The following is an 18,123-nucleotide window of genomic DNA, read 5'->3' as shown; positions in this document are numbered from 1 at the left end:
AAGCTTCTTGCTCCAGGGCAATATCTGGAAAAACTGAACCCTGAAACTTTCAGTCAGAGCAGATAAGAATTTAGCATGCACTGGTTCTGGAGTATTGTTGGGATCTAACTCGGCAAGATTTTTTTATTTTTATTTTTATTTTTAATCAACTGCCACTGAAAAACAGCTCTGTAGCATCTTTCGTACATGGTGTATGTTCCAAATCTTTCTGCAGAGTGAAGGACACATAGAACAGTCTCCTCAAGAATCAGTCGCTAAGAACTGCTAAGTTGCAATCCTCGATTTAGGCTCTGATCCTATTTGTTCTTCCACACTGCATGACCTTTCCAAGCCTACGTGGAAAACCTTCTTTTGAGCCGTTTCAAGCAGTTTGTGCGGATCCCTTCTGTAACTTCTCAGAGTATCATGTTTCCTGCCTAATGGTGCAATTACCTGCACCAGCAGGGAACGTGCCTCACATTAGCCAAGTAACTACACTAAGATTCTTGGACAAGTTTTAAGAGATGACAGCGAAGTTCAGATCGGTGTATTTCCACTGCCGCCCGTACTTCAGAGCTCTCTCAGGGAAGGCTGCGCCGGGTGCGCTGCCATGTAGGAGCAGCTTTACCTGATCCACTCTCGCTCACCTCCCTGCGGTGCGGGGCTTAGCACGGTGCCACAGCGCACGTGTGGGAAAGGATCTGCACTGCCAGCGCCCGCCGCTGTGGGATCTTCCCGTGGCAGGACCCCCGCTCTCGGCACCAGGTGCAGCACTGCACTCCAGCCTTGCAAATCCCCTTTTCCCAGAGCATCCGCCGCAGCCGGGGGGTGGCACCGCCGCTAAACCCCGCAGGAAGCTACAGCTTAAGCAGGTGCGTAATGGGAGCACGCAAGCACCCTGAGGACTTACCGCAGCTGCACCCGCCTTTCGCTCCCCCCGCCCCGCGCCTCCCAGCGAGGCCCCCGCCTCTCCTCCGGACCTGCCGCAGGTCGCCTGCCGGCAAAGCCGCCCGCCTTCGCGGCGAGCGCGGTGCTCTGCCGGCCGGCGGGGCGGCCTCGGGCTGCAGCACCCGCCCCCGACCCCCGCCCCGTCCTGTCCTGCCCTGCCCCGCCGGGACCGCCGTGCCTGCGCCCTCCCCGGGGCCTGGGCCGTGCAGGCTCCTCCCGAGAGCAAGCGTGTGGTGCCCGGGGCGGGCACTGGAGCGGCGTGTGCCGAGGGGGTGTGTATGTGGGCTGGAGTTTATTATTATTATTATTGTCATTAGGAAAGAAAGAAAAGGGGGGGGGAGGGAGGGGGGAGAAGGGGTGGAGGAGGAGCGGGGGGGTGGAGGGGTGTGAAACAAAAAAAAAAAAAGGCCCGGAGAGGAGTTTCCAAAAACTTCCAAGGAACTCGTTGCTCCAAGTCTCAGGCGGCGGCAGCGGGCGAGAGCGATGCTGGAGCCGCGGGAGCTCCGAGAGTCGACGGTGGCGGCGGCGGCGGAGGGGGCGGCCGCGGGGACGGCGGCGGCAACCGCGGAGAGCGCGGGGCCGCCCGGAGCCGGGATGGTCGAGAAGAAGAAAGACGGCAAAGGCAGGAAGGGGAAGAAAGGCAAAGGGCCCGGCAAGAAGCCCTCTCCCACTGAGGAGGGCCAGGCGCCCGGCTCCTCCACAGGTAAGCTCTCGGCAGGTGCGGGCGCCGCCTGCGTGGATCCACCGCTCTCTTCCCGGCAGACGCGGGGCCGCTCGCAGCGGGCGCTGCTGCCCCGGCTCCCGTCCCGGCCCGTCCCGCCGGGGGCTGCCCGCGGAGCGGCGTGGTCGGAGCTGCTCGGCTGCCCGAGCGGAGCCGGTCTGCAGCCCTCCCTCCCGCCGACCCCGGAGCCCTGAGCGGCTCTCGGCCAGCTGTTGCTCTTCTCTTTTCTTTCTTTATTCTTTTTTGCTTTTTTCCTTTTTTTTTTTTTTCTTTCTTCTTTTTTTCTTTTTTTCTCCCCAGCGATGGCGGTGGTAGTGCATATCTCCCGTTACAAAACGCGTTTTCTCCCCCTTTCCTTCCCCAGGAATCACTTAGCTGAGTTGAACAGATGGCAAACTTTCGTGCCTGGTATTTTGTTTAAACTTGCAGCTATTTACTCAGGGATGATCAGAGAGGACCTTTTGCTCGTTTTGCAGCACGTGTTGTTTGTCTTATGCCTCTTCCGTATTACATGCAGGGGTTTGTGCCATTAAGACCCTAATTGTAGGTGTGCACAGGCTCAGGACTCTGCGGACCTACCCAAAGGCAGGGTTGCAGCCGTGCAAGCTGCCTCACTCAGCCAAACACCTCAGTCAGTGAAGACTCCGTAGTGCTGTACAAGTACATGATGCTTTTCCTAAAGCGCTCATCCACCTAGTTTATCAGAAAGCTTTAGAGGTGCATGCGTAGAGAGAGTTTTTGCAGCAGCAACATGTGCCTGGAGTTTTTGGTCAGACTGTTTATTTGAATTCTTTGTTGCTGGTGGGAAATTATTTTAAAAGAGCAGAGTCAGTTGCCTGATTTGGCTGTTTATTTGCTTTTTTATTCCACTAAATGGAGAAACAGAAAGCCCCAAGGGGCTAATTTCTTTAAATATACCTGAGTTAATTCTGCTTAGTGCATCATGGCAAACGTGATGCAGCTCTAGACTTTAATCACCAGTCCTCAGGGAGGATGTGTGTGATTCAGACACAGCAGTTATCCCTTTGGGCTAATAATCTTTAAAAACTTTCTCTGCTCAGGGCATCCTCTTCTCTGTGCCTCTTTAGAGACAGATATCCGCTCCCGCGATATCACACCCCATTCACCCAGCTTCTGCTCAGCGTTGAGCATAAATGAAAAACGGAGAGAGCAGGGGAGTTTTCCCTTGGTACACCAAGTTGAGGACGAACTCTTCGTTTGACTTCTTACTGTCTCTCTCTCTCAATCCATTAGGAGTCTGTCTCTTGAAGCATTAAAACCTTTGGCAGACTTATCAGTCACAGCTGGGGTATTTGGGGTGTTCGGGATTTTCTGTTTGTTTTAGGGGTTGACATAGAAAACATGAGGATGGTAAACATGCTGGAGGATTTATGACAGGAAATCACTGTCAAGAGAATATAAGGGAGGTAAACTTCTGACTGTATGCTCCTCAGGGTCCTGCCATGTCCCATCCCATTCTTGTAGGAGAGCTCTCCGCTCTGTGGGCAGCTTGCTGCCTCTAGCAGAGCAAGGCTGCTGTATGTATGAGAGGCATGGGCAGTCTCTGGTGGCTGGGGCAGGAGGTGCAGCTTCCTTGGGTTGAGCAGTTGTGCCAGCCAGTGGGGAGAATGAGAAAGAACTGCCAAACCAGAGGGGCTGTTACTGGGCAAATCAGCCATCCTGAGTCTGAACTAGACAGAGGTTTTGGGACCTCGTGGGGAAATCAGAGTAATAAGAGTATGGAGGATGCGCTGGCATTTATCACCTGGAGTTTGGGTATTTGCATCTGTCTCTGGTGCTGTGGTCTGAGCATGTCTGCCATGGAAAGTGTTTTGCCTGAAACGCTGGATGGTGGCAAGTGTAGTCTGAGGTTCACCAAAAGAGGGTTAAACCTAGGCAAAGCCTGGGTTCTCAGGCTTTGCTAAAAGTCCTGAGAGCTTGCATACTGCCAAGCCAAAATATGACAGTGTTTTAAACAGAAAGAGTCCAGTTTTCTGGCAAGTGTTTAACTCAGTTTTCCAAAGTGCCAGGATGTTTTTGTTGGTATGAAAGAGTACCGCCTTCATCCATACCTGACATTACTAGTCAAAAGTTTCCTGTGTGGGCAAGAACTGTGCATTCTTCTACCTTATGTAATTAAAATCCCACTCCTTCTGAGATGAGTGCGTGCGGTAATTCGCGTGCGTAGCTGAGTTGTGTGCAGTGATTGCAGGTACAGTATCTAATGAGAAGATTGAAATACAGTGTAAGACATCTCTGTACATTTGACTCACAAAGAAATAATGTCATGCTGATGACGTTGCATTTATAAACCATAACTACCTTCTTTTTTGTGGATATTTTCTGTTTTGGGGAAGCTTAGAAAATGAATTAGTTCTTCAGAAGAGAAAGACTAGTTAGATTGGTTAATGCACAGTGTAGTAGAGCAGAAGTTCTGCATTTCAAGCATCTGGCTTCTTTTCTCTCTGATCAAGCACATCAGAGCTCAAATTAATGATTGGACTACACACATTGACTAACCTTGTGTTCTGGCAATGATATGAAGACCTCCCGACTTTGGTAAAACCACAGTTTCTCCTTTTCAGTGATACTGTTTTGCAGTGAGATATTAAGCACCTGATGATCAGTGAGTGTGCTTAGAATGTGCAGCTTGAAGAGGTAATGGAAGAGTTTTATTTTTTAGTGCCCTACTTTCTTAAATGAAAGTATATCAAGAATTGCTGTTTTCTGTGCTGCATTCTGCTCTATCAGTAGTTTACCTCCTCCACTCATGGGCTTCCTTCCGTGTGAAAAAACAGCACCTTACAACCAAGTTTTACCATCTGTGCACTAGCACAAAAGTCTTTATTTTTTTGTTTATGGCTGTTTTCATGATTGTAGCTTCAATAGCTACAATCTTAATTGTAGCTTAAAAGCTTAAAAAAGCTTAATTTGCTTATTTCATGTTTCCTTTCAGTGTCTTGTAAAGAAGCGTTCATATACTGGAAAACAGATACAAGGTTAAGAATCATCTTTATTATTTTAAAAAGTGGATGTACGAAAGATGTTTCTTTGCTACATTCTCTCACTAATAATTAGGGAGCTCCAGAACTCCTGTTAGAGAAGATGCTTAATTATTTAAATATATATATATATATATATATATAAGCAGGCTTGGCCTGTACTGCTCGGCTACGCATTGGCAATACAGAAAAAAAAATCATGTTTTCCATTATCCAGGTGGAATCTGAGCTCTGGGCTTGGTAACAAAAGCTTGGGCTTGGTTTCTTAGTCACAAAAATTATGTAAAAGAACAATTTCCCCTCACTTCAAATGATCTTGAACAAATTGATTGCTTGCATGAAGTCCAAAGTGATCATATCTTCCTTCAGCTGGGCAGTCCAGGCTATGGTAAGTACAGAGAGTGGAAAACTGAGGAGGGAGTATTAAGAATTGACAGAAGCTTCCAGCTTTTCTCCAAATGATTTCACTGATGTGCTGTGCCAGCTGAGTGTGCAGACAGGCTTAACAAATCTGCCTGGCTTCTCAGGGCGCTCTCAGTGTACTTCAAGTGCAAGGAGAGAGAAACCCCATGCACGGAAACTGAAATTGTGATGTGCTGCCTCCAGACCTAGGCACTGCTCCTGTCTCAGAGTGCTGTTACAGCACTTGTCAGAAGTCTGGTACTGGGCCCACCATAGAATAGCGGTATCATTAATGTTGGAAAAGACATCTGGAATCACCATGTCCAACCAGCAGCCCGCACCATGCCCACTAACCACGTCCCTCAGTGCCAAATCACACAGTTCTTGGAGCCTCTAGGGATGGTAACTTCACCACCTCCTGGTGCAGCCTGTGCCTCTGCATCACCACTATTTCTGAGAAGAAAGTTTCCTAATATCCAACCATGTCAGCTCTTGAATGTTCTGCCACACTGACCTCGGTTTCGGACCCCATAAAGTGGTGCTAGTGAGGTGACAGAAAATAATCAGTTTGGGGAAAATCCCTCTGTGGAAGACCTGTGTAAACCAGGTGGTGCACCAGTACATGGCTGCCCAGCCTCATTGTCAAGTGCTTTGAAGAGGCTTCAGGGCTTGAGTAGACAGAGAATGAAGACCATGAGCTATTCCTAAGAACATTTTGATGGGTGTAAAGATTGAGCAGCAGACTCTGGGTTTTGCCAGCCACTCTTTAGTTCAGCAGCAATGGCAGGAGTAGCAGGGGTCTGTAAGCAGCTGGTGCAGGAAGACAAATTTGGTGTGGAGAAGAAAGATGAGAAGCAAAGATGAGTCCCAGTCATCATTTCAGTGAGGTGACCTCAGAAATATGGTTCTGAACACATCTGTGTTTACAGAGCCCAGCAGAGGGAGATCAGGGTCATCGACATTGAAAATAAGTACCTCCTGGTGAGAAATTTAATGTAGTGTTGGACAAAATGCTAGAGCTTTGCAACTGCACAACGGAATAAACAGCAAGTTCAGATGGGATGAGTGCAACTGAGCATCACCTTTGACTTCATCCTGTTTGCAGGCTTAGTTGGTGGAGGAAGAAATGGCATTGGTCAGACTGAGGACAGGGCTGTGGTTCAGGGTTTGGCTGGGAGGGCTCACAACTTAATCTGAGAATTGCTAAATTTAAGTTGATACTCAGCATTCATAAAGAAAGGTCAGGAAGCAGGTCAAGGTTTTAACAGGAACCAAAGACAAGAGCCTTGGAGATGGCATGAGAGCTGTGGTTTCTGGTAAAAGCTGTCCAATTCTAGATGAAAACCATTGTTTGGAAGGTGTGACAGCTTCTCCTGGTGTTTCTGAGCCAAAGTATTTATGCTGTACTGGTATGCCTGTAGATTTTTCTGAGAGGAAGGCCTCTCCACCTGTGTGCAGTGCATGAATGCTCCAAACATTCCATACAATCTTCAGAGCAATTTTGAGAATGAATCCTTTAAAAAGCATGCGAGTATGTTCATGTTTTGTGAATAAATGAGATTAGTCATCATTCAATCTTTTTTGACTTAACACTGCAAGTACTACTTGACCGTAGCCATGGGAATGCAAATAAAATTGTGAGGACATACCAGTACTGTTGTCCAGTAAATACTGCCTGTGTATAGAAGGACATTCCCTATGTCAAATACATGCAGAAACCGTTCTGAACTTTGTGCAAATATTGGTGGCTGGGTAAGGCTAAAAAAAATTTTTATCTTTGGTATAGAAATACCAAGATCTGCTAAGCTATGTAGGGATTTTGAAACATTAATCCCTGGCAAAGCTGAGACTCAATTCTTTTTGCAGTTGTGGGCTTCTCTTCTTGGATTTCTGGAAATGCACTAACTGTAAATGAAAATAATAACAAAACAGGTTGAGGCAGCTCTTATGGGAAAAAAAAAAAGGGCCAACATAGTTAATTTTTTAGAAGACTTCTTCAGCACTGTTTGAGGGAGCGACAATCACACCACAGAGCAGCTGAGCATCCTGAGGACAGGAATGTCAACTTTAGTCACATCGGTGGCAATTTGTGGCTCTGAAAGAAAAGAGCCAAGTGCCAAACTGTGGAAAATTTTCTTGCAGCCATCTCCCTCCCCCGTCTCCTCCTTGTAATCTGTCCCTAAGCATCCGATATTCCTTTGAGGCAGGTACTTACAACCAAGAGCAAAACAGCTAAGAACAATCGTCTTGCAGAGTGTCAGAAGCTCTGGAAATGCTACAAATTCTTACCAAATCAGTGTTTTGTTAACACTCCAAAAGTAACAAGAGTGAATGTGCCTTTAACAGTACTGATAGTTTATCATGTTCCGTTATGATACAAGAAAACAAACCAAGTGTCAATATTTTGTGTGAGTCATTCTAGCTGCACAAAGGACTGCCTCACTGTGCTTAAAGTATTTCAGTTAACCCTCCATTGCTCCCGCAAATACCCTGGGTGGCTGTGGGGGGAGGAGGTGGTGGGGGGGGAGGGTGATCTTGTTACAGCCCCAGAAAGCGCACGTTATAAGACCTGTGCTGGAAGAATGAGGGTGCCCGTGTCGGGACTGTAGTCAGGAGGAAGAGCAGCAGCAAGGAAAGGAAACGCACGTCGTCGCTTTCTCAGGGTGCCTTTGAGCGATGCTCGTCTGTGTCAGTGCCGCTTAAAAAATAATAACGATGACCAAACTCACAGCGAAGAAGGGGAAAGGGAGCCCGCTGCTTCCCGGAGCAGAAGACGGGTGGCTGCGGCGGGGCGCGGGCCGAGGTGCCGCTGCCAGCGGCGGCCGCGAGAGGGTGCGGCGGGAGCGCGCTGCTCCGCGCGGGGAGCGGGGGGGGGCCGGGCCGCGCCGTGCGGGAGCTGCGCTAGTGCAGGGAGGCGGTCGTCTGGCTATAGGCGCCTTTACGGTAACGGAGGGCGATGAGGAGATGGCAACTTGGAGAGCGAGTCTGCTTGTAACCCTCTCTTTCTTCTTCTCTTCATTCCTCCTTTCCTCCTTTTTTCTCCTCTTCTTTACTCTCTTTCTCCCTCCCATCCATCTGTCCTCTCCAAGTCTATTAGTTCTTCTTTGATGTGTCGTTTTCTTCCTTCCTTCTTTCTTTTCTCTATCCCTGCTTCCTTCTTTCCCTTTTTCCCTGCCTCCTTTTCCTTCCAACTCTTCCTCCTTTCCATCCAGCCTTCCACACTTCTTTCTTCTTCTCATCCTTCCTGTCTGCTCAACTTCTGTTAATGGAGAAAAAACATAAAAGGAACGTTAAGGCAACAACAAACTGAGAGATTTAACAGATTTAACACAAACCACAACTGGAGTAACTGTTGGCAGTTTAGTTGTACGCAGAACACTGTTTGTGTCTATATTTGCATTTCTATCTGTATCATTTCTTTGAGAGCATTAGATCTGGGGAGAAATTGGCCAAGTTTGTTCACTCTAAACCGCTTGACTCCTCCTAGTTCTGATAAAGTGTCTGTCAGTTTCACAGGTTTGAGATTAAGAGAGTGACATTAATCTAATTGTGACAGTTCATTTGGGAATCTTTCCTCATTCTCCCTGTGCATCTGTTTCTCAGGTTTTATGAACTGATGGTCCTTCCACCTCTGTAAGCAGGGGGAATCCGAGTCAAGCAGTTGGGGCTTGGCATTCAGCTCTTAGATTCAGGCTCAGCCTTGCTCAATGGCTTTCTCCTGCATTAACAGCTTTCATTTCACCCCTGAGTCAACCACATGCCATGTCTTACGGCTAATGGTTAATCCCTCTGAAGACAGTTACAGAAGCATGAATGCATATTTGAGATGACTAAACAGAGTCCTGGTAACATCAGCTTGCACAGGTGATTGATAGATTGTTCCCACTGCAGCTACTGCTAGAAGAGTTAGATTTTCAATCCAGTGTCGGAAGATTACGTGTTTGTGCATGTATGGGTTTGTGTGAATTTTATTAGGATTTTTGTCTTCTTCAGTGACAGAGTCTTTAGTTTCCCTTTGGAGACATCCACTGGACTCCAAAAGGAGAAAAAAAAGGACTTATTCTGACAATGTATTGCACTTGCATATGAAACAATACTGAAAGCTACTCTGATTTTTTGCATTATAATTGGAATAGAGCTAGTTATACTGTGAGTACTTCTTTGCATGTATCACAGAATCACAGAATCATAGAATGGCCAGGATTGGAAGAGACCTCAGGGATCATGAACCTCCAGCCCTCCTGCCACATGCAGGGCCACCAACCTCCCCATTTAATGCTAGACCAGGCTGCCCAGGGCCCCATCCAACCTGGCCTTGAACACCTCCAGGGACGGGGCATCCACAGCCTCTCTGGGCAGCTGTTCCAGCACCTCACCACTCTCTCTCTAAAGAGAGACATCCTGACATCCAAGCTAAATCTTCCCTCCATCAACTTAAAACCATTTCCCCTTGTCCTGCTGTTATCTACTATCTTTCAAAGAGTTGATTCCTTTCCTGTTTGTAGGCTCCTTTTAGGTACTGGAAGGCTGCAATGAGGTCACCCCACAGCCTTCTTTTCTCCACGCTGAACAAGCCCAGCTCCCTCAGCAGGTCTTCGTAGGGGAGGTACTCCAGCCCACTGATCATCTTTGTGGCCCTTCTCTGTACCATCTCCAACAGCTCTCTATCTGGGAGCTCCAGGCCTGGGCACAGCACTCCTCCAGTATATCCTTGAATTGTGCCAAGTTAAATTTATATAGTTTGTGTCACTGTAGTGCTTTGAGATTTAACTGAACTCTGCATCCTTCAAACTCCCCTCACTGAAACCAGCTTAGCTGAGAACAAGCTCTCCTTGCCCAGGAACCTGCATGCCCAAAGCCACACCACATCAGTCTGGTCTCAGAGCAGAAACCAGGTCTCCTAGTTCTGTCTCTAACTTCTTTCCACAAACCATCATGTTTCCTGAAGTGTGACCTATCCAGAGATAAGAAGGTAATGTACAGAAAACATGAGCTCATTTCACATTCTGTTTTTTGGCACATGGAAAGATTATTTTCCCAGTTTCTGGAGGCACTGCCTATTGCAGTGGCACTGGCTGCAGTGGAACAGTATTTCAGTGGGAAAAATATGATTTGTGTCCTAGGGTTGCCAGTGGCTCTTTTCTTGTGTTTTTTGTTGTTGTTGTTGTTTGTTTTTGTTATTGTTTTTGGTTTTTTTCCACCCTCTGCTGCACTTCTGCAGTGAACCGTACCATTTGCAGCACCCTCTGCCTCACCGAGTGAACCATACCAGCAAAGAACTTACTTTTGAAGAAGGTGGCTAGCATGAAAACATGTAAGTTTCTGGTTGGACCTGTTCTTGGAAAGAGTGGACTGGAGATGCAGGGGTGTAAAGCAAACTCTAAAAGCTGTGGGAGAATGAATGGAGGTGCCAACACAGTAATGAAGCCAGGTAAAAGGCGCTGGAAGAACAAACAAAACAAATAGAAGGCATTTCTGCATTGGAAGTACTTGCCTAGGCATGTGGGAAATATTCTGCCACTCATAGAATCTGAGGCTGGGATTGATATCTATTACGTGCTATACCTCAACCAAAAGCTCTGGGATGAATGCAGACTGGATGGGTGGGGTTTCCTGCATTTGACAGGTCTCTGGTTCGACTTTCTGCACAAATTATTGGCAGGCTTAACATTGTAGATTTCAGCGATCCTGGCCTCATCCTATTGTTGTTGTTGATACATTTTGTTTGAAGATTTTTTTTTCTCTTCAGCATTGTGCATAGCACTTGAGAGGGTGCTGCAAATGTGCAGCAAATGTGAAAAATGCGAAAGGCTAGGTTCACAGACTAGATGGCAACAGAAACTATGGAGAAAAGAAACCAATTGTCTGCAGAAGAGAAGCTGAGACTTAGCAAAAATTTTCTTGGCTGTGAAGTGTTGTCAAAGTCAGAAACTGGAAAACTATTTCAATAAATTAGCTGGGAAAAAAAGTTTTTTCAAAAATATTTATTCAAAAATTCATATGGAGCTACTTAAGACAGATAAATACTTTTTTTAATTCTTGCCCACTCCTCCTTCCTTTTCCTTTATTATTTCTACCATGTGTAGAAGGAATGCCTCTCTCTGCTCTCCATCCTCACTCTTACAGTGAAGACCATTTGGGTGAGGAGCCTGGATAGAATCAGGGCCTGTCCTTCCACAAAATGGTCAGCATTTCTCCAGCAGGGTCTCTTGCAGCTGATGTCTGTTCCACAAAGCTGGAACTCAATGCTCTGAACTACTGGTGTTCTTCCTCTTGTCCTCTGCCTGCTCTCTGCCCCATCCCTTCTCCAGATCTCACACAAATGGCAGAAGCCAGTGACAATAATCAGATTATTTCTAATCCCCAGGCACAGTATGTGTAGCTCCTTGGCTACAATTGAAGGTGTACCTAACAGCAGAATGAAGGCAGAGCTTGGTGCTAAGGTGATGTCATCTTCCCCACTGACCACAAGAAAGATCAGGGGAAGGAGTATTTTTTCTAAAAGATGATGAGAGAAAAGTAGCTTAATCTGAGCACTGTCTTTTTTTAATGGTATGGAAATAATTGCAGAACTGCCAGTGACACTGGCTCATCTTTAGAGAAATTGCTCAAGAGAGATTCCCAGGACACTGAGGACAATAGAGGATAGCTGAGTCCCATAAATGTTTCTCATGGTTCAGTCTAGACATCAGTGGCTTTCCTTCAACTCAACTTTGCTTGCATCATCAAAGCTGAAGTAATCCACCAAGTCTGGATAGTTCCTCTCCTCTTCAGCACCTACTGATTGATTCTTCAGTGTTTGTTTTTCCTTCATTTCCCAAAAATTTTGTCGATTCTTCTGTAATGTGTTGTGCTGAGTACTGACTGCCATAGTGTGCTTGCCTGGAGGTAATTCCATCAAGCTGGGAAAAGGGCATACTATGTCAGCATGTCATTTAGATGGAATGGCAGGAGGATATATGAAATTACTTCTTTTTGCAAGCTATTCTGATGCTTAACAAAAACCATTTGGGGACCTTGTCTTCTTGTGTCACACAACGTTTGGCCTCTGAGTTCCTGTGCAAGGTATTTTTCAGACCTGGAGAAATGAAGCCATACACTTTTGGTAGACTCTCTCCAGCACTGAAAGCTGCTCAGTGCTTTGGCGTGGTGGCTGTTCATGCTCTGCCATTTCCACCATGAAATAAAGTAGTCCAGAGGGTGCTCTGATTTATAGTATCATTTGAGTTGAAGTGTTGCTCTCCTTCTCATGGTCCCAGGACATTTAGTCACTTTGTACTCTCCAGGGACATCAGACATAGGATCACAAGGCAGCCCATTGTCAGAGTTTCCATCTATTTCTGAGCTATAAAGAACATATGTTCTTTAGAGAGCCCTTTCACTGTGTGCATAAGTGGCAAAGAATGATGCCAGCTTGCTTCAGTGCAGGAAAATCTCCTTAAATGCATCCCAGGGACCTGGGTGCATGGGATGGGTTGGAATAAAAATTGCTGCTGATTTTCAGTCAGACCTCTAGAGGAAAAAGAGCTTCCATCAACTGGCAGAGAAAGTCCATGGGCTGGGCAAAGACTAGCTGCAAAATCACCTGTGCAATTGAAAGGGTAACATAGCCCATAGAACAGTGGTTCAAAACCCCACTGCTTATTATAGGTAGTGGTCAGGTGACTGTGTCCATACATCTGCTTGTCCTGTGCACTGTAAAGGCCTGTGAGGAACCCGTTTGTCCAGCTGACTTGCAAGCTGGTAGACCTGTCAGGAATGCATGAAACTCCTTGAAAACTAGGGAGGCTGTTTGCAGAACGCAATCTGAGGGCTTGCTTACGCACTCACATAAGTGGAGGTAGCTAGGATTGTGTGAGAGCAGAAGATAGCGTGCTTGCAGTTAGATTTCCTCTTCTCTCAGTATGTATGGGTACCTGTGGATTTTGAACCTCCCAAGTGTCTTTTAGCAAATCCTGAAGGTGCCCAGTGGAAATGCAGTCAATGGCACTACAGAATTTGTAAACTGAGGATAAGATGGACTTCTGTCCTGCAGAAACAGTATTTGGAAGAAACTGAAATGATGCACTGCGTCACATGTGCTGGCCTAGAGATGATAGGAAGAGAAAGACAATTGAATTAAATATTGAAAATTTTCTTCTAGGGCAAATGCATAACACAGCCAGCCCATGAGTAATTCATTTCTAGGTGTTTCTGAATCTTCTTCATTTTATCCTCTTTAGCTCAGGGAATTGCTATCTTTTAACCATTCTACTCTCATCTACATAGCTTTGGCAAGAAGAAAATAAAAGCATTTTTTTCTTTCTAGAGTTATTCTGGAGTAAGATTAATGCAAACATATATGTAGACTTGTGCAGACACAAACATACACACCGCCCCTCATGACTTCAGCAAGAGAGGAGTTAATTTTTAGAAAGTTTGAGGCCTTCTCGGGTTATATTACATCAGTGAATTCCTCCAGTGGTGAAGTGTCATTGAAAGGAAAGTCTTCTTTTCTAAGCCATTTTTAACTTCTTGTTCCATAAAAACTCTGGAGCTCCTGGACCAGCCCTCCTCAGGGAGTGGTCCTGTGAAATGTGTGAACAGCTGGATGGCACAGAGTTGGAAAGCACTGCTGCCTTTAAAGAACAAAACTGATAGCTGCTCTGAGAAAGCAGTGCATTTTCCCAAATAACTCTTAATTCTGTATTAATATTTCTGAGAGGAACAAATGCGTATTCTTTTGATAGTGTTAGGAATCAAGCTCTTCATGGAAAAGTAGAAATCTCCCCACCATGCTTACAGCAGGGAAGTGCTGTAATGTTGAGAGTAGTGGGTTCCCCTTGATATATTATTTTTAAAGCTGTACTTGGTTAGCGACGCCCTTTACACATGAAAGAAATACCAGGCAGATGCAGGACCATCTTAAGTCATGATGCGTTCCATGATGTTTCTTGCTCTCAGTTGCATGGGAAAAGCCACTCCATTTCCAATCAATCCCAAAGAACCCAAGCATAAATAAGAGCTGTAAATTGCTTTGCAGCTGAGGGATAAGCAACAACTTGAGAGATTAAGAACTAGTTTGTTAGCAAGGCCGTTTCCATTCATAACACTGTTGTGAGCTCTAGCTCTAACTAGTGAGCAGATAAGATAAAAAAGATAAAACAGGATTACCCTGACAGTGTTTGCACACCCTTCTCCTGGCCATCAGCAGGGCAGTGCTAGCTGCAGTAACACTGCCTGAGGGTTGCAATCTCCGTTCCGGTGAAACACCCACTTATTTGTGCCAGATTCCCCCAGGGTCCAACCAGGAGGGAAGAGAGGCAGCTTGTACCTCTGCCTCTCACAACAAAGGCTCCTAAGTGTGTCCAGCAATACCTCCTCTCTGCAACTCTTTGACCTGGAAGATCTTGCCACAGTAAAGTGTGTCACAGTCTGATCTGTTCTGTGATTTAAGGTTCAACACAGCAAAGTGCAAGGTTTTGCACCTGGGCTGGAGGAATCCCAGGCATCCATACAGACTGGAAGGAGCGGTCCTTGAGAGCAGTCCTGTGGAGAAGGACCGGGGGGTCCTGGATGAAAAACTGAATATTAGCCATCAGTGTGCTCTTGCAGCTCGGAAAGCAAATCAGCAGAGGGGTGACCAGCCGGGACAGGGAGGTGACTGTGTGGAGAAAAGAAGGCTGTATTCAAGGCCAGATTGGATGGGGCCCTGGGCAGCCTGGTCTAGTACTAAATGGGGAAGTTGGTGGCACTGTTTGTGAGAAGGGGGTTGTAGATTTGTGATCCTTGAGGTTTCTTCCAACCCTGGCCATTTTGTGATTCTGTAATTTTTTTCTTATCTCTTTTCCCTGACACCCACCATGGCAGATGGGATGCCAGTCTAGCCCAGCATTTGGTCAGGCTAGTTGGGTGCTGGAACATGCTTGAGGATGGAGTGGGGGAGGAGTATGTGCTTGAGAAGGGAAAAGATCGGGCATGGAGGATTTGTCAAGCAGGAGCATAGGATACGAGCTTGACCAGGAATTAATACACCAGCAGCTCATGGAGTCCATCCTCCAGCAGCTGCCCATTTCTCACATTCTCAGTGCTCTGGTGCTTGCTGCATTACTTTCCCCAGCACCACCATCTACATTTCTAACAAACCCCTTTGCCTGGAGCATGCTGTACATAATGTTTCTAGGGAGGGATGTGGGGGTGGAAAGACCATATGAGGTCATAAAGTTTTTGTGGAGATGCAATTTGATCCAAAAAGTGAATTACCAGGTGCTTCTTCAGAGAGGGATTGGGTTTAAATTTAAATACCTCATTTAAGAAGGCCTTGTGCTCCAGAAGTGAATCAATTCCATTTATTCTCTAAATGCAGATTTGTTTTACCATAGCATAATTCCAGGATGATGTTTAGATTGATCAGTAGATTGAACTTAACAGATTTATAGGGGGGAAAAAAAAAAAAAAAAAAGAGAAAAAGAGAAAAAAAAAAGGATAAAGCTTTATGTCATTATTCTTTAACACTGAAAGTTTTAGCAGCATAGTGGGTCATGAAATTTTAACAAGGCAGTACATTTCAGAAGTCTTTTTTCAGAAATTTGCTCCTCTCCTTTACCAGAACAGGGAGGGAGTTGAGGTGTTGTCCTCATATGGTACCAGCATGGAACTCAGTGGAACAGTATCAGGGTGGATATAGCATCAGTCAAGAGGCTTCAGTCATAGAGGTGAGGTGTGGAGGAGTGGTGGAGCTTTGATAGATAGCACTCTGCAAGTGTATGTACTGCTGCCAGAATGGATGTTACCTCTTGAGGAGGCTTCCTGTAACAGTAGGTTTATAGGAAAAATGTTACACTTCTGTGCCTTGTAATTTGGGATATAGCTGTGAGATGGCTGGGTTTGTTCCTGGTTCTCAGGTGGATGGAGCTGCTGGAAGCAGAGGCTGTGTTTTCTTAGTGCAGTGTTTCTGAACAGCAGCACTGAGCCCTGCTCTCTTGCCCCTTGCTCAGGCATCCAGTAGGGAGGATTGGCTGGAGGCAGTAATGGCATTGCTCATGCATGTCTGGAAGGCAAGTGCATGCAGTGAGCAGCCCGATTCTGCAGGGACACCTGGAAAGCTCATCTAAATGAGCTTTTAAAGTGCATTCACTAACCTGTATTCAATCACCACTTGGATTTTTTAATTATTTTTTATCTAGCTCTAAACTGACTAAAATTAGCATCATTTTATTTCCACTATCCACGCACTGTAGTTTAACTGAAGAACACAGATTCACACTTGGAGTTAGTTTAGATAAAGTTTTCCTGTCCAGCACTGTGCCAACAGCCCTAGAATGCCACCACTTGGTGCTAAGCCTGAGATGAGTCTCCAGCCCCAGCTGAGTCCCCGAGGGAAAAGAGATTCCCAAACTTGCAGGGAATTGCAGGGAGAAGGCAGCTTGAGAATGTGTGCAAGAAGAGAGGAGAGGTGGTAGAGAAGTGTGTATGGGGAACTGACAGTTGAGGATTTGTTGAGCTGGATGTCAAGCAGTGGGAAAAGTGCAAATAAAGAACAAGGAAAGGAGGGAGGGAGAAAAGGAAGAGAAGAGAAGGGAAGGGAAGGGAAGGGAAGGGAAGGGAAGGGAAGGGAAGGGAAGGGAAGGGAAGGGAAGGGAAGGGAAGGGAAGGGAAGGGAAGGGAAGGGAAGGGAAGGGAAGGGAAGGGAAGGGAAGGGAAGGGAAGGGAAGGGAAGGGAAGGGAAGGGAAGGGAAGGGAAGGGAAGGGAAGGGAAGGGAAGGGAAGGGAAGGGAAGGGAAGGGAAGGGAAGGGAAGGGAAGGGAAGGGAAGGGAAGGGAAGGGAAGGGAAGGGAAGGGAAGGGAAGGGAAGGGAAGGGAAGGGAAGGGAAGGGAAGGGAAGGGAAGGGAAGGGAAGGGAAGGGAAGGGAAGGGAAGGGAAGGGAAGGGAAGGGAAGGGAAGGGAAGGGAAGGGAAGGGAAGGGAAGGGAAGGGAAGGGAAGGAAGAGAAGAGAAGAGAAGAGAAGAGAAGAGAAGAGAAGAGAAGAGAAGAGAAGAGAAGAGAAGAGAAGAGAAGAGAAGAGAAGAGAAGAGAAGGAGAAAGAGAAGAGAGAAGGAGAAAGAGAAGGGAAGAGAAGGAGAAAGAGAAGGGAAGAGAAAGAGAAAGAGAAGGGAAGAGAAGAGAAGGAGAAAGAGAAAGAGAAAGAGAAAGAGAAAGAGAAAGAGAAAGAGAAAGAGAAGAGAAGGGGAAAGAGAAAGAGAAAGAGAAGAGAAGGGAAAAGAGAAAGAGAAAGAGAAGAGAAGGGGAAAGAGAAAGAGAAAGAGAAAGAGAAAGGGAAGGGAAGGGAAGGGAAGGGAAGGGAAGGGAAGGGAAGGGAAGGGAAGGGAAGGGAAGGGAAGGGAAGGGAAGGGAAGGGAAGGGAAGGGAAGGGAAGGGAAGGGAAGGGAAGGGAAGGGAAGGGAAGGGAAGGGAAGGGAAGGGAAGGGAAGGGAAGGGAAGGGAAGGGAAGGGAAGGGAAGGGAAGGGAAGGGAAGACACAGCTGGGAAATGAGGGTGAAGGAAGAGTGAGGGGAGGGAAAGGGTCACTTTTGGCTCAGTGGGACAATGGGGATTTGTAAAGGAGGGAAACTGAGGCATGTCAAAGCTGTGATGGGAGTGGGATGGGTGTGACAGGGATGGAAGCTGGTCTTGGGGGGTGGAAGCAGAAGGCTGCTCATGCAGATGACATAGCGTAGCCCTTCATCCTCCGGGGTCAGCAGGCAAAATGACTTCACTGGTCATCCTCATAATCTGTTCCCTGCCTTCATAGCCATGCTGTGACCATGGCAACCCAAGTTTTTGACTGGCTGCTCTAGGATGGTAGCTGTAATGACAGCGGTAATGAGTATTGACGGAGAGGAGGGAGGGGAGAGCAGCTGTGGAGCAGGGGAAGTTGCCTGAGTACAGTAATCGTGTTTGGCAGGTCAAGGGTGAACCGTGGCCTGCGGGAGTTGTACAATGCCCAAGGCTAGCAAAGTGGTGTTATAATAAACCCCAGATGTTTCCGCTGTTTACAATGTATACGTTATGTTCAAACCTGAAAATGCATCCTAGGATCTGGTGGGTAGGGA

General features: G+C 46.7%; 1 protein-coding gene across 6 annotated transcripts in view; it reads left to right on the top strand.

The window, feature by feature from the left end:
• NRG1 (neuregulin 1) overlaps window positions 1-18,123 on the top strand; it is a 285,737-nt gene that overhangs the window by 114,329 nt on the left and 153,285 nt on the right. For 2 of the 6 annotated variants that reach the window (XM_052700381.1, XM_052700380.1), the window contains exon 1: window positions 1,466-1,630. The exons of 1 other annotated variant lie outside the window; for it this stretch is intronic. In XM_052700381.1, the coding sequence (XP_052556341.1) occupies window positions 1,522-1,630 (109 nt within the window). In that variant the 5' untranslated portion in view covers window positions 1,466-1,521. Of the gene's footprint in view, window positions 1-1,465; window positions 1,631-18,123 lie in introns of those variants that run through there. 3 more of the 6 variants (XM_052700382.1, XM_052700379.1, XM_052700383.1) reach the window with 2 other exon arrangements.

The sequence above is a fragment of the Tympanuchus pallidicinctus genome, unplaced genomic scaffold (genome assembly GCF_026119805.1).
Source record: "Tympanuchus pallidicinctus isolate F22 unplaced genomic scaffold, pur_lepc_1.0 scaffold4, whole genome shotgun sequence".
NCBI lineage: Eukaryota > Metazoa > Chordata > Aves > Galliformes > Phasianidae > Tympanuchus > Tympanuchus pallidicinctus.
Note: the sequence above shows the minus strand (reverse complement) of the source record. Positions and strands in the feature narration are given on the sequence as shown.